Source organism: Bufo gargarizans, chromosome 1, assembly GCF_014858855.1.
Source record: "Bufo gargarizans isolate SCDJY-AF-19 chromosome 1, ASM1485885v1, whole genome shotgun sequence".
NCBI classification, from domain to species: Eukaryota; Metazoa; Chordata; class Amphibia; order Anura; family Bufonidae; genus Bufo; species Bufo gargarizans.
The window spans coordinates 757,088,183-757,103,232 of NC_058080.1; the positions used below are offsets into that span (position 1 = coordinate 757,088,183).

Here is a 15,050-nt window from a genome sequence, read left to right on the forward strand (position 1 = left end):
CTGCAGCGGTCATGTGCCATTTCCCAGCACGTCCCCCGCTGCAGACTGAAAATCTGCAACAGCAAAATGGACAGGACAAGGGCCACAGAGAACGGCGCTGGACAAAGGGGCGAGGATAAGGCGACAATTTTTTTTCAAATTTTAGGCTATTGCAGGGTTAATGATCGCGGAGAACCCCTTTAACCATTTCTTTGGTTCACAGAACCCTTCATCTTTTTTTGCAGGGGCTCGCCCAGTCCTCTAACCATCGTATAATGAAACCTTCTGCCAGTTTCTGCTTCGATTCCTTGTCATTTTCAAGACCTCTGCTTACGGTCAGTGAATGCGAACATTCTTGCTTACATCCAGAGGCTGAACCCTTTCGTGGTCTAGTCCTGCTCACAGGGCCGAGGACAGGACATAAGAAAGGTTTGTGCTGCTACTGTGTTTCGATACTGACCCATTGTAACAACCCAGTATAAACACTACTACTCCCACTATCCAACACAGAAAATTCCGGAGGTATGTACAATGCAGCCAGAAAGTCTTTCACTTTTTCACATTTTGTTAAGTTGCTCCTTTCAAGTTTCCCTCCATCAATCTGCCCTCAGTTCCCCGTAATGAGGAAGAGAGAACAGAACAGTAGAAATATTTGCAAATTTATTAAAAAATGGAAAACTAATATTACAGCTGGACACAAGTATTCCGAGCCTTTGCTATGACACTGGACATTTAGCTCTGGGGCCTCCCAGTTCTCTCCTGTAGTAAATTCAGGTGATTGGAGAAGATTTGGAAGGACGCGGCCCGGTCTATATAAGGTCTAACAGCTGACAATGCAGATCAGAGCAAAGACCGAGCCATGAGGAGCAGAGAACTGCCTGTAGAGCTCAGAGACAGGATTGTGTGAAGGCAGAGATCTGGAGAAGGGGACAAAAAAGGTCAACTGCACTGAAAGGTCTCAAAGCACAGTGTCCTCCATAATTCTTACATGGAAGAAGAATCACCAGGAATCTTCCTAGAGCGGGCCACCCCACCAAACTGAGTAATTGGGGGAGAGGGGGCTTGGTAAGAGAGGTGAGCAAGAACTCAATGGTCACTCTCGCTGAGCTCCAAAGATACTGTGTATAGATGGAATATACACACATAGATACCACTAATATGGGCTTTATGCCAGAGTGGCCAGAACGAAGCCTCTTTTCAGTAAGAGACACATGAAAGCCGCCTGGAGTTTGCCACAACAACAACAAAAACTGAGAAAGAGGATTCTCTGGTCCAATGGAACCAAGACTAAACTTTTTGGTCTCAATTCTAAGCATTGTCTTGAGGAAACCAGGCCCTGCTCATCACCTGCCCAATACCATCCCTACAGTGAAGCATAGTGATGGCAGCATCATCCTGGGGGGACAGGGAGACTGGTCAGGGTGGGGGGGGGGGGGAAGCTGAATGGAGCAAAGTACAGAGATATTCTTAGTGAAGACCTGATCCAGAGCTCTGGACATCAGACTGGGCTGAAGGTTCTCCTTCCAACAAGACAATGACCCAAAGCACACGGCCAGAACACAGGAGAGGCTTAGGGACAACTCTGGGAATGTCCTTGAGTGGCCCAGAGTCCTGAACCCAATGGAACATCTCTGGAAAGACCTGAAAATGGCTGTTCACCGATGGCCCCCATCCAACCTGACAGAGCTGGAGAGGATCTGCAGAGAAGAAGAAAATCCCCAAATCCAGGTGTAAACCTTGTGGCCTCATCTCCAAGAAGACTGGAGGCTGGAATCACTGCCAGAGGGGCTGAAGACTTACGTCCCGGGTAAAGGGGCTGAAGACTTACGTCCCGGGTAAAGGGGCTGAAGACTTACGTCCCGGGTAAAGGGGCTGAAGACTTACGTCCCGGGTAAAGGGGCTGAAGACTTACGTCCCGGGTAAAGGGGCTGAAGACTTACGTCCCGGGTAAAGGGGCTGAAGACTTACGTCCCGGGTAAAGGGGCTGAAGACTTACGTCCCGGGTAAAGGGGCTGAAGACTTACGTCCCGGGTAAAGGGGCTGAAGACTTACGTCCCGGGTAAAGGGGCTGAAGACTTACGTCCCGGGTAAAGGGGCTGAAGACTTACGTCCCGGGTAAAGGGGCTGAAGACTTACGTCCCGGGTAAAGGGGCTGAAGACTTACGTCCCGAGTAAAGGGGCTGAAGACTTACGTCCCGAGTAAAGGGGCTGAAGACTTACGTCCCGAGTAAAGGGGCTGAAGACTTACGTCCATGCAACAATTACATTTTCCTTTTCAATAAATTAGTGAAGATTTCTGCCATACTCCCTTTCTCATTATGGGGGACTGAGGGCAGAATAATGGGGGAATTTGTAGCACAAGGAGCAAGAAAACAAAATGTGAGAAAAGTGAAGGGGCTGAAGACTTTCCCAATGTATAGATTTACTATAGCCGCACTATAGCAGATTTGTCGCGGTTTTGTGTGTTATTACAGTCTACTATGAAGACAGTGTATTACGCACCAGTACCGTACGTGATGTATTGTGCACTCCATACCTTGTGTGACGTCATCAAATGTGTTCTGATTCACCATACGCTCCATTATTTTACTGGATTTTTCCACCCTGGTGATGTCATCGCTCTACTCCGTGATAAGAGAAAGAGACTTTAGTACATTATGGTGCAGGGGTATAACGTGCGCAGGTCAGGTCCTCAGGCTGTACATACCCAGCTAGGACTTAGGGGTATTTCACCACTGGACTGTCTACCCCTATTCTAGTCTATAGGACTATACAACATGTCCATCTGACACTGCGTTATTGACAATGGCTGGACATCAGAAGGCAGGCCCAGCGTACCAAGGTATCCCCTCTACCCACGTGTGCTGTGGGGGTCCCGTGTCTCACCTGAGACTCTGAGGCTGGCACCTTCCTCCTGGACTGGAGCTCGTCCTCCTTCTTAGAGACAGGAGCTTTCTGCTTCTCCTTCAGCTTCTCCTGTTTCTGCAGCTCCTCAATGTAAGCATCATAGATGTCCCACTGAAAGATGGAGGGGCGACATAAGGGAGGGCAGCACCCACCTGACACCATGTCTACTGATCTAAAGACTAGTGGTATATCACTGTACCTGATTGGCGGTGCTGGAGAACGTGGCTCGCGGAGGAGGTTCTGTCTGGGAGGCTCTTTCCTGGGACAGAACACATAACTTATTACTGAGCAGACCCTCTATGGTGACCCCTGGGGCGCTTTATCCTGCCCTCCATCAGACATGAGACACACAGGACGTGGACGTGGGACTTACTCTCAGGGGGTTGTTGTACGTCTGTGAGGCTCTCTCGCTGAAGTTGAACTGGTTGGTCAGTTTACACTCCTTTCTGGTTTTGGCGGAAAGTTCTTCACCCTCAGTCCCATCATCACCGGTGCCCTGAGGACATCATTACATAGACAACACTGAGGCATCTGGAAATGTGTGCCCGCCATCACCACACACACAAGAGATCTGTACTGGGTATTATATATATATATATATATATAGCATAAAGTTCTGCAGCAGCTGAGGTGTGTATTCTGAGGTTCTGCAGCAGCTGAGGTGTGTATTCTGAGGTTCTGCAGCAGCTCAGGCGTGCATTAGGAGGTTCTGCAGCAGCTCAGGTGTGCATTAGGAGGTTCTGCAGCAGCTCAGGTGTGCATTAGGAGGTTCTGCAGCAGCTGAAGTGTGCATTAGGAGGTTCTGCAGCAGCTGAAGTGTGCATTAGGAGGTTCTGCAGCAGCTGAAGTGTGCATTAGGAGGTTCTGCAGCAGCTGAAGTGTGCATTAGGAGGTTCTGCAGCAGCTGAAGTGTGCATTAGGAGGTTCTGGCAAGGTTCTGCAGCAGCTGAAGTGTGCATTAGGAGGTTCTGCAGCAGCTGAAGTGTGCATTAGGAGGTTCTGCAGCAGCTGAAGTGTGCATTAGGAGGTTCTGCAGCAGCTCAGGTGTGCATTAGGAGGTTCTGCAGCAGCTCAGGTGTGCATTAGGAGGTTCTGCAGCAGCTCAGGTGTGCATTAGGAGGTTCTGCAGCAGCTCAGGTGTGCATTAGGAGGTTCTGCAGCAGCTCAGGTGTGCATTAGGAGGTTCTGCAGCAGCTCAGGTGTGCATTAGGAGGTTCTGCAGCAGCTCAGGTGTGCATTAGGAGGTTCTGCAGCAGCTCAGGTGTGCATTAGGAGGTTCTGCAGCAGCTCAGGTGTGCATTAGGAGGTTCTGCAGCAGCTCAGGTGTGCATTAGGAGGTTCTGCAGCAGCTCAGGTGTGCATTAGGAGGTTCTGCAGCAGCTGAAGTGTGCATTAGGAGGTTCTGCAGCAGCTGAAGTGTGCATTAGGAGGTTCTGCAGCAGCTCAGGCGTGCATTAGGAGGTTCTGCAGCCGCTCAGGCGTGCATTAGGAGGTTCTGCAGCCGCTCAGGCGTGCATTAGGAGGTTCTGCAGCCGCTCAGGCGTGCATTAGGAGGTTCTGCAGCAGCTCAGGCGTGCATTAGGAGGTTCTGCAGCAGCTCAGGCGTGCATTAGGAGGTTCTGCAGCAGCTCAGGTGTGCATTAGGAGGTTCTGCAGCAGCTCAGGTGTGCATTAGGAGGTTCTGCAGCAGCTCAGGTGTGCATTAGGAGGTTCTGCAGCAGCTCAGGTGTGCATTAGGAGGTTCTGCAGCAGCTCAGGTGTGCATTAGGAGGTTCTGCAGCAGCTCAGGTGTGCATTAGGAGGTTCTGCAGCAGCTCAGGTGTGCATTAGGAGGTTCTGCAGCAGCTCAGGTGGTGTGGACAGATAGAAGTATACAGTACCACAGACTCAGCTCTCGTGTCCTTGATGGTTTCTCTGTCTCCAGCCTCAGCGGAGTCACTCGGCAGCGTCTCTGTGGAAGGCAGGAGAATACAATCTACCTCTAATAATGAGCAGATCCCATCATATCAGGTACAAGACACAATACGGGATTATATCCTAGAGGAGCAGGAGGCGCGATCAGATATCAGTGCTGCCCCCTACAGGTCCTACACATATACTGGTGCTGTGCATGTGGACATCATAGAGGGGGCCTCCTGCTCAGGACCTCTATGACTGTACGTGAGGGGGTATGAGATGCCCATGGATCACACTGTAGTGCACCGTCCACTGCTTCTCTCATCAGCTATGTGGGGGGTGTATGAGGAGCCGGATCGGCAGCAATGAGACGTCCATCTTCCCCACAGAGACCAGAAGCTCCTGCAGTATGTGCAGTGGACACCCCCATCCTTACCATCAATGACCCCCATCCTTGCCCGCTGTCTCCGCGCCTCATCTGAGTCTTTATGTAACATGTTCCCGTCCAGGGAGAAGTGCACGGCCAGCTGGTCCACGATGTTGATGGGTTTGTAGGCCCGATCCTGCACAGAATGAAGCCGCAGGTTACCGTACATATACTATATACTGTATACAGTGAGGAGGGGGCAGGGAGATCACGCTGTATACGATAGGGTGCCGGATGACCGGACGCTACATCCATTACACCGTATCCGCAGGTTACCGTATACAGTGAGGAGGGGGGCAGGGAGATCGCGCTCTATATGAAAGGGTGCCGGATGACCGGACGCTATATCCATTACACCGTATCCGCAGGTTACCGTATACAGTGAGGAGGGGGCAGGGAGATCACTCTGTATACGATAGGGTGCCGGATGACCGGACGCTACATCCATTACACCGTATCCGCAGGTTACCGTATACACCCTATATACTGTATACAGTGAGGAGGGGGCAGGGAGATCACTCTGTATACGATAGGGTGCCGGATGACCGGACGCTACATCCATTACACCGTATCCGCAGGTTACCGTATACACCCTATATACTGTATACAGTGAGGAGGGGGCAGGGAGATCACACTGTATACGATAGGGTGACGATGACCGGACGTTACATCCATTACACCGTATCCGCAGGTTACCGTATACACCCTATATACTGTAGACAGTGAGGAGGGGGCAGGGAGATCACGCTGTATATGATAGGGTGCCGGATAACCGGACGCTACATCCATTACACCGTATCCGCAGGTTACCGTACATATACTATATACTGTATACAGTGAGGAGGGGGCAGGGAGATCACGCTGTATATGATAGGGTGACGGATGACCAGACGCTACATCCATTACACCGTATCCGCAGGTTACCGTATACATCTCATATACTGTATACAGTGAGGAGGGGGCAGGGAGATCGCGCTGTATACGATAGGGTGACGATGACCGGACGCTACATCCATTACACCGTATCCGCAGGTTACCGTATACACCCTATATACTGTATACAGTGAGGAGGGGGCAGGGAGATCACACTGTATACGATAGGGTGCCGGATGACCGGACGCTACATCCATTACACCGTATCCGCAGGTTACTGTATACACCCTATATACTGTAGACAGTGAGGAGGGGGCAGGGAGATCACGCTGTATATGATAGGGTGCCGGATGACCGGACGCTACATCTATTACACCGTATCCGCAGGTTACCGCCACTCACCTTGAAGCTGTATCTGACGATGTTCTGCGGAGCGTGCGGATTATTGGCGGTCAGGATACGAGTGAACTCTTCCTTCATCTCCTGTTAAGATACAGAGCTCCTGATAAGTGGGGGGGGGGGGGGGCGCTGTTCTAGAGCGGCGTCCAGCGGAGAACACTGAATAATTCACAGAACCCATCTGCTCTATAACTAAAAGAGAAGCGTGAACCCCTGGGGGACAATCCCGCCACGCTGCTCTCTCCTGATGGGGAAGGTGTATACAGTATACATGGAGCAGGGCGAACAATCGCCCGCACATTTGCCCTCTGCCTCCTGGATGTCTCCACACTTCTACACTCTCTGTTCCTTTGGCTTTCAGGAGTCTCTGGTCGCTGGGGTTCCTCAGGCTGCAGTGCTGTCTATTAGAGGTCCCTACTGCCTGCCACATGTCTCAGCTGTCTACTGACAGTAAATGCTGACTGTCCCCGGCATCGATCAGTGGTCTGCGTTTGTGATCAGATGTCTCTGCTCCCATCTGGTAGTCTCTACTGGTAGTCAGATGTCTCTACTGTCTGTCTCTGAACTGTATTGGATTCAGACACTAGCCCTGATCATTTCTTTCGGATTACTACACTCATCGGATGCCCCCCAAACTACTGCACTCATCAGGACCCACCCCAGACTACTGCACTCATCGGGAGCCCCCCCCCTAGACTACTGCACTCATTGGGAGCCCCCCCCTAGACTACTGCACTCATTGGGAGCCACCCCTCCAGACTACTTCATTCATCGGGAGCCCCTCTCCAGACTACTGCACTCATTGGGAGCCCCCCCCCTCCAGTCTACTGCACTCATTGGGAGCCCCCCCCCCCTCCAGACTACTGCACTCATTGGGATTCCCCCCTCCAGACTACTGCACTCATTGGGAGCCCCCCCTCCAGACTACTGCACTCATTGGGAGCCCCCCCTCCAGACTACTGCACTCATTGGGAGCCCCCCTCCAGACTACTGCACTCATTGGGAGCCACCCCCCCCCTCCAGACTACTGCACTCATTGGGAGCCCCCCCCCCTCCAGACTGCACTCATTGGGAGCCCCCCCCCCTCCAGACTGCACTCATTGGGAGCCCCCCCTCCAGACGACTGCACTCATTGGGAGCCCCCCCTCCAGACGACTGCACTCATTGGGAGCCACCCCTCCAGACTACTTCATTCATCGGGAGCCCCTCTCCAGACTACTGCACTCATTGGGAGCCCCCCCCCTCCAGACGACTGCACTCATTGGGAGCCCCCTCCAGACTACTGCACTCATTGGGAGCCCCCCCTACAGACTACTGCACTCATTGGGAGCCCCCCCCCTCCAGACTACTGCACTCATTGGGAGCCCCCCTCCAGACGACTGCACTCATTGGGAGCCCCCCCTCCAGACGACTGCACTCATTGGGAGCCCCCCCTCCAGACTACTGCACTCATCGGGAGCCCCCCCCTCCAGACTACTGCACTCATTGGGAGCCCCCCCCTCCAGACGACTGCACTCATTGGGAGCCCCCCCTCCAGACGACTGCACTCATTGGGAGCCCCTCTCCAGACTACTGCACTCATTGGGAGCCCCTCTCCAGACTACTGCACTCATTGGGAGCCACCCCTCCAGACTACTTCATTCATCGGGAGCCCCTCTCCAGACTACTGCACTCATTGGGAGCCCCCCCCCTCCAGTCTACTGCACTCATTGGGAGCCCCCCCCCCTCCAGACTACTGCACTCATTGGGAGCCCCCCTCCAGACTACCCCCCCCAGAGGAGCCCCCCCAGATGAGCTTGTGACGTCTCCTCTCCAGCAGGCTGCAGTATATATACTGTATACACCCGGCTTCTAGTCGCCACCTCCACCTCTACAGTAAGGGTCATACTCACGGCCTCGGATAACTCCAGCTGGTCGGGTGGCTTCACCAGGGTCTTGGCCTGCGTCCACTCATCAGCTCCGTCTCCCATGTCTGTGGAGTCATCTTCATCCTGACATATGAAGGCATCATCAATGGAGGACAGTGAGATGAAGAGTGCAGAGCAGGACAGGGGACACAGACTGTATACAGCTCTGGTGGTCAATACTGCATCCAGATGAGAGGGGGCAAGCGCCACCCCTGTCCACAGGTTGTGCTGGGTATGGCAGACCAGTCTTATTCACTTCAATGGAGCTGGAACTGCAATACCACCTTATATCCTCATTGATCACACTCTTATGTTGTGTAGAACAACCACACGCTCAGTACAGCAGCACCCAGGACTACACCACCATGTCCTCACCCTTCTCCTGGTAATGGCCTTCAGCGGCTTGGAGACGGGAGCAACACCCTAAAGAGGCAGGAAACAGTCAAGAGTCACTAGGTAGGTAGTATGGGGGGGGGGATACACATGGGTGATGGTCTACATGTGGATTAAAGTTATTAATGAAAGTTGGGGGCTTCTGGGTGGGTGCAAGCAGGGACTGGTACACACTGGCCCTTACCTGTTTGGCTCTGGTCGGCATGGTAACTGTCGGTCTCTGTACGGACAATGAATCTAAATAGAAGATAAAAGAGAAAAACTGAGGATCCATTGAAATAATTTGTCAAAAAAAAAAAAAAGGTACTTCTGAGAAGATTTCACACTCTCACACCACGTGTCCCACATTTACCTGAAGATTTCAGGGAGTCTCATGAGGTTCTGGAAAACTGCAGTTTCCTCTGATATTGTATACGGGGGTATACATAAAGTAGGGGCTGTATACGGGGGTATACATATAGTAGGGGCTGTATACGGGGTATACATATAGTAGGGGCTGTATACGGGGTATACATATAGTAGGGGCTGTATACGGGGTATACATATAGTAGGGGCTGTATACGGGGTATACATATAGTAGGGGCTGTATACGGGGTATACATATAGTAGGGGCTGTATACGGGGTATACATATAATAGGGGCTGTATACGGGGTATACATATAATAGGGGCTGTATACGGGGTATACATATAATAGGGGCTGTATACGGGGTATACATATAATAGGGGCTGTATACGGGGTATACATATAGTAGGGGCTGTATACGGGGGTATACATATAGTAGGGGCTGTATACGGGGGTATACATATAGTAGGGGCTGTATACGGGGGTATACATATAGTAGGGGCTGTATACGGGGTATACATATAGTAGGGGCTGTATACGGGGGTATGCATACAGTAGGGGGTGTATAGGGGGTATACATACAGTAGGGGCTGTATACAGGGGTATACATATAGTAGGGGCTGTATACGGGGGTATACATATAGTAGGGGCTGTATACGGGGGTATACATATAGTAGGGGCTGTATACGGGGGTATGCATATAGTAGGGGGTGTATAGGGGGTATACATATAGTAGGGGCTGTATACGGGGGTATACATATAGTAGGGGCTGTATACGGGGGTATACATATAGTAGGGGCTGTATACGGGGTATACATATAGTAGGGGCTGTATAGGGGGTATACATATAGTAGGGGCTGTATACGGGGGTATACATATAGTAGGGGGTGTATAGGGGGTATACATATAGTAGGGGCTGTATACGGGGGTATACATAAAGTAGGGGCTGTATACGGGGGTATACATACAGTAGGGGCTGTATACGGGGGTATACATACAGTAGGGGCTGTATACAGGGGTATGCATATAGTAGGGGCTGTATACGGGGGTATACATAAAGTAGGGGCTGTATACGGGGGTATGCATATAGTAGGGGCTGTATACGGGGGTATACATAAAGTAGGGGCTGTATACGGGGGTATGCATATAGTAGGGGCTGTATACGGGGGTATGCATATAGTAGGGGCTGTATACGGGGGTATACATATAGTAGGGGCCGTATACGGGGTATGCATATAGTAGGGGCTGTATACGGGGGTATGCATATAGTAGGGGCTGTATACGGGGGTATGCATATAGTAGGGGCTGTATACGGGGGTATGCATATAGTAGGGGCTGTATACGGGGGTATGCATATAGTAGGGGCTGTATACGGAGGTATGCATATAGTAGGGGCTGTATACGGGGGTATGCATATAGTAGGGGCTGTATACGGGGGTATGCATATAGTAGGGGCCGTATACGGGGGTATACATAAAGTAGGGGCCGTATACGGGGGTATACATATAGTAGGGGCTGTATACGGGGTATACATATAGTATGGGCCGTATACGGGGTATACATATAGTAGGGGCTGTATACGGGGGTATACATATAGTAGGGGCCGTATACGGGGTATACATATAGTAGGGGCTGTATACGGGGGTATACATATAGTATGGGCCGTATACGGGGTATACATATAGTAGGGGCTGTATACGGGGGTATACATACAGTAGGGGCTTTATACGGGGGTATACATACAGTAGGGGCTTTATACGGGGGTATACATACAGTAGGGGCTTTATACGGGGGTATACATACAGTAGGGGCTGTATACGGGGGTATGCATATAGTAGGGGCTGTATACGGGGGTATAAATATAGTAGGGGCTGTATACGGGGTATACATATAGTAGGGGCTGTATACGGGGTATACATATAGTAGGGGCTGTATACGGGGTATACATATAGTAGGGGCTGTATACGGGGGTATACATATAGTAGGGGCTGTATACGGGGGTATACATATAGTAGGGGCTGTATACGGGGTATGCAGATTCTAGGTGACAGGCGCTGTATATGCACTGGTGATGTACACAGAATACAGGTGTAGCACAGGTGACACGCGAGGCCCCGCACATATAACACAGAAGATACAATGGAACATTTTATAATAACCTAGAAAAGAATAATTTACCTGCGAACGCGCTGTCCCCGACCGGAAGTTGATATGTGGTTGCTAGGACACAGCGCGCTCGTTCAACATGTGACCGGAAGTCTATAACTGGTTGCTAGGACACGGCGAAGCGCAGAACTGCCAGTAACACTAGATGAAGGCGGAACGTGGGTGGAGCTCTGATCATATGACGAGGAATGACGGACGTGATTGGTCAGAGCGGTTACCGTGGAGACCGCGTTACACGCTCACACAGAGTCTGCCTGTAGTCACCTGTAACCCCATACACCCTCGTGTTCCATGTTCCATATCTGTTTCAATGGCGCAGAAATAATAGGGGGAGTTTTAATATTTTATGATTCTTCTCCTTTGCTGCTTCCATATTGTTATAATTAGGATATGAGAAGGTCAACTTCGGGCCCCCTCCTTCCATAACAGGGCCCAAGGTCCGAGTAAGTCTGGTGAAGGCCCCTGGAAGGTGCATGTCTCCAGTGGAGTCCACCAACCTGGTAGTGAAGGGAGCTGGATACTGCCACACTGCTACCATTGAAGTCAATGGGAGTAGCGCTGCAGTGACAAGCTCAGATGGAGCTGTCAGATCCCCACCAATCGGCCTGTGATGGCCTATCCTGAGGACCGAAGGTGGACAACTCCAGTACGGCCGGGGCGGGCAGGGCTCCATGCCATGGTGATCCTGACTGCAGCACCCCTCACTACCAGAGGCTGCTTCTGGGGCTCTAATGATGTACTGAGCTTGAGTATTTCTGTTATTGCAGTGTCCCACTCCGTGATGCTCGTGGGGCCCTGTATAACTTTGGGCATATGCATTCCCCATGTCAATGTATTTGAGCGTGTCATTACAACCATTCACCCCTAGGTGGTGCTGACACCACATATATATATCCTAGGGCAGTGATGGCTAACCTTGGCACTCCAGCTGTGGTGAAACTACGACTCCCAGCATGCTCCATTTATTTCTACAGAGTTCTGAGAGCAGCCAAGCAAGGGGGCATCTTGGGAGTTGTAGTTTTACCACAGCTGGAGTGCCAAGGTTAGCCATCACTGTCCTAGGGTGTGCCAAGGCAGAGGAGAAGGGAGGAAGGAGTGAGGAGCAGAACCAGATAAGCCCAGTATGTAGCTGCTAATTTTAGGCCCTGGCCAAGCTATAGGAGTAGGGAGAGCATCCTCACAGCTACCTAGCACAGGCCAGAGAGAATGCATGGAGATAGAGAAAGTCTAGCGGAGATAGAAGCAGCGTGAGCTTATGGACTCCACAGCACCAGTGACCGGGAGAAGCCTAAAAGCGCCTGGACACAGCCGGACGACTATACGCGTGGTTGTCCATTACCACAAGCCTCTACATTGTGGACCAGAGTTTATGAAAGCAACCAGTGCAAATAATGGAGCAGAGGATGTTGCCCGCCGTTAGGGAGACCACCCTGTGGATTGCTAATTACAAGTAAGAAGTTATTATATCCAGTACCTGGCTGCTAGAAGGTGGACAAGGTGGAAAATCTCATTGAACCCATCGCCAAGCCTGTTACAGAGATTACAGCTGAGCCAATATTTGGATTATTACTTTTGCTATATGATTGGACTGTACTGACTACTCTGAGGCAAGTGATCAAGTAAAAGTTCCGTTGTTCACAACCATTCACTCCTCATCCTTTCTGCCACCTTCCTTTGCATCGAACGGTGCTGGTGTCACGAATACCAGGGACCCTGCCTCCACGGCACCTTAAACCATTCCACCAAGGGCACCTCAACCACCATCTGACGGGAGTCCCTGGACAACAGAGTGTGCCCCGAAGGAACTGGTGCTGTCCTTCCATTCACTGCACACCGGCCCAGGGAGCTCTACAGAACAGTGAGGAAACAACTACTACCCCCATCGGCCCACCAACACTCACATATTGCCCATGCGGCCCGGTCGCTGCATTATGACCTTGGTTCTGGTGCTATATTTATGTTACAAGCTTGGTTCTAGGGCTGTAGTTATTTTATGCACTTGGTTCTGGTGCTGTATTAATGTAAATGGGCTTAGTTCTGGTGCTGTATTTATTTTATGAGTTTATTTCTAGTCTTTGGTATTTATGCACTGAGCTTGACTCTGGTGTTGTGTCAATGTAATCATCTTGGTTCTGGAGCTGTAATTATGTAATAAGATTAGTTCTGGTGCTGTATATGTTATGAGGTTGGTTCTGGTGCTGTATATGTTATGAGGTTGGTTCTGGTGCTGTATATGTTATGAGGTTGGTTCTGGTGCTGTATATGTTATGAGGTTGGTTCTGGTGCTGTATATGTTATGAGATTAGTTCTGGTGCTGTATATGTTATGAGATTAGTTCTGGTGCTGTATATATTATGAGATTAGTTCTGGTGCTGTATATGTTATGAGATTAGTTCTGGTGCTGTATATGTTATGAGATTAGTTCTGGTGCTGTATATGTTATGAGATTAGTTCTGGTGCTGTATATGTTATGAGGTTGGTTCTGGTGCTGTATACGTTATGAGGTTGGTTCTGGTGCTGTATATGTTATGAGGTTGGTTCTGGTGCTGTATATGTTATGAGGTTGGTTCTGGTGCTGTATATGTTATGAGGTTGGTTCTGGTGCTGTATATCTTATGAGGTTGGTTCTGGTGCTGTATATGTTATGAGGTTGGTTCTGGTGCTGTATATGTTATGAGGTTGGTTCTGGTGCTGTATATGTTATGAGGTTGGTTCTGGTGCTGTATATATTATAAGGTTGGTTCTGGTGCTGTATATGTTATGAGATTGGTTCTGGTGCTGTATATGTTATGAGGTTGGTTCTGGTGCTGTATATGTTATGAGGTTGGTTCTGGTGCTGTATATGTTATGAGGTTGGTTCTGGTGCTGTATATGTTATGAGGTTGGTTCTGGTGCTGTATATGTTATGAGGTTGGTTCTGGTGCTGTATATGTTATGAGGTTGGTTCTGGTGCTGTATATGTTATGAGGTTGGTTCTGGTGCTGTATATGTTATGAGATTAGTTCTGGTGCTGTATATGTTATGAGGTTGGTTCTGGTGCTGTATATGTTATGAGGTTGGTTCTGGTGCTGTATATGTTATGAGGTTGGTTCTGGTGCTGTATATGTTATGAGGTTGGTTCTGGTGCTGTATATGTTATGAGATTAGTTCTGGTGCTGTATATGTTATGAGGTTGGTTCTGGTGCTGTATATGTTATGAGGTTGGTTCTGGTGCTGTATATGTTATGAGGTTGGTTCTGGTGCTGTATATGTTATGAGGTTGGTTCTGGTGCTGTATATGTTATGAGGTTGGTTCTGGTGCTGTATATATTATGAGGTTGGCTCTGGTGCTGTATATATTATAAGGTTGGTTCTGGTGCTGTATATGTTATGAGGTTGGTTCTGGTGCTGTATATGTTATGAGGTTGGTTCTGGTGCTGTATATGTTATGAGATTAGTTCTGGTGCTGTATATGTTATGAGGTTGGTTCTGGTGCTGTATATGTTATGAGGTTGGTTCTGGTGCTGTATATGTTATGAGGTTGGTTCTGGTGCTGTATATGTTATGAGGTTGGTTCTGGTGCTGTATATGTTATGAGGTTGGTTCTGGTGCTGTATATGTTATGAGGTTGGTTCTGGTGCTGTATATGTTATGAGGTTGGTTCTGGTGCTGTATATGTTATGAGGTTGGTTCTGGTGCTGTATATGTTATGAGGTTGGTTCTGGTGCTGTATATGTTATGAGGTTGGTTCTGGTGCTGTATATGTTATGAGATTAGTT

General features: G+C 49.9%; 1 protein-coding gene across 1 annotated transcript in view; it reads right to left on the minus strand.

Annotated features, from left to right (window-relative positions):
- LOC122938256 (dynein axonemal intermediate chain 1-like) overlaps positions 1 to 11,342 on the minus strand; it is an 86,148-nt gene extending 74,806 nt beyond the window's left edge. The window contains exons 1-11 of the mRNA XM_044293645.1: positions 11,305 to 11,342; positions 8,966 to 9,018; positions 8,764 to 8,811; positions 8,374 to 8,472; positions 6,485 to 6,565; positions 5,219 to 5,345; positions 4,767 to 4,837; positions 3,260 to 3,382; positions 3,086 to 3,145; positions 2,866 to 2,997; positions 2,516 to 2,600 (exon numbers count right to left, since the gene is read on the minus strand). Coding sequence (XP_044149580.1) covers positions 2,516 to 2,600; positions 2,866 to 2,997; positions 3,086 to 3,145; positions 3,260 to 3,382; positions 4,767 to 4,837; positions 5,219 to 5,345; positions 6,485 to 6,565; positions 8,374 to 8,472; positions 8,764 to 8,811; positions 8,966 to 8,986 — 847 coding nt within the window. The 5' untranslated portion in view covers positions 8,987 to 9,018; positions 11,305 to 11,342. The remainder of the gene's footprint in view (positions 1 to 2,515; positions 2,601 to 2,865; positions 2,998 to 3,085; positions 3,146 to 3,259; positions 3,383 to 4,766; positions 4,838 to 5,218; positions 5,346 to 6,484; positions 6,566 to 8,373; positions 8,473 to 8,763; positions 8,812 to 8,965; positions 9,019 to 11,304) is intronic.
- Positions 11,343 to 15,050: the final 3,708 nt, after the last annotated feature.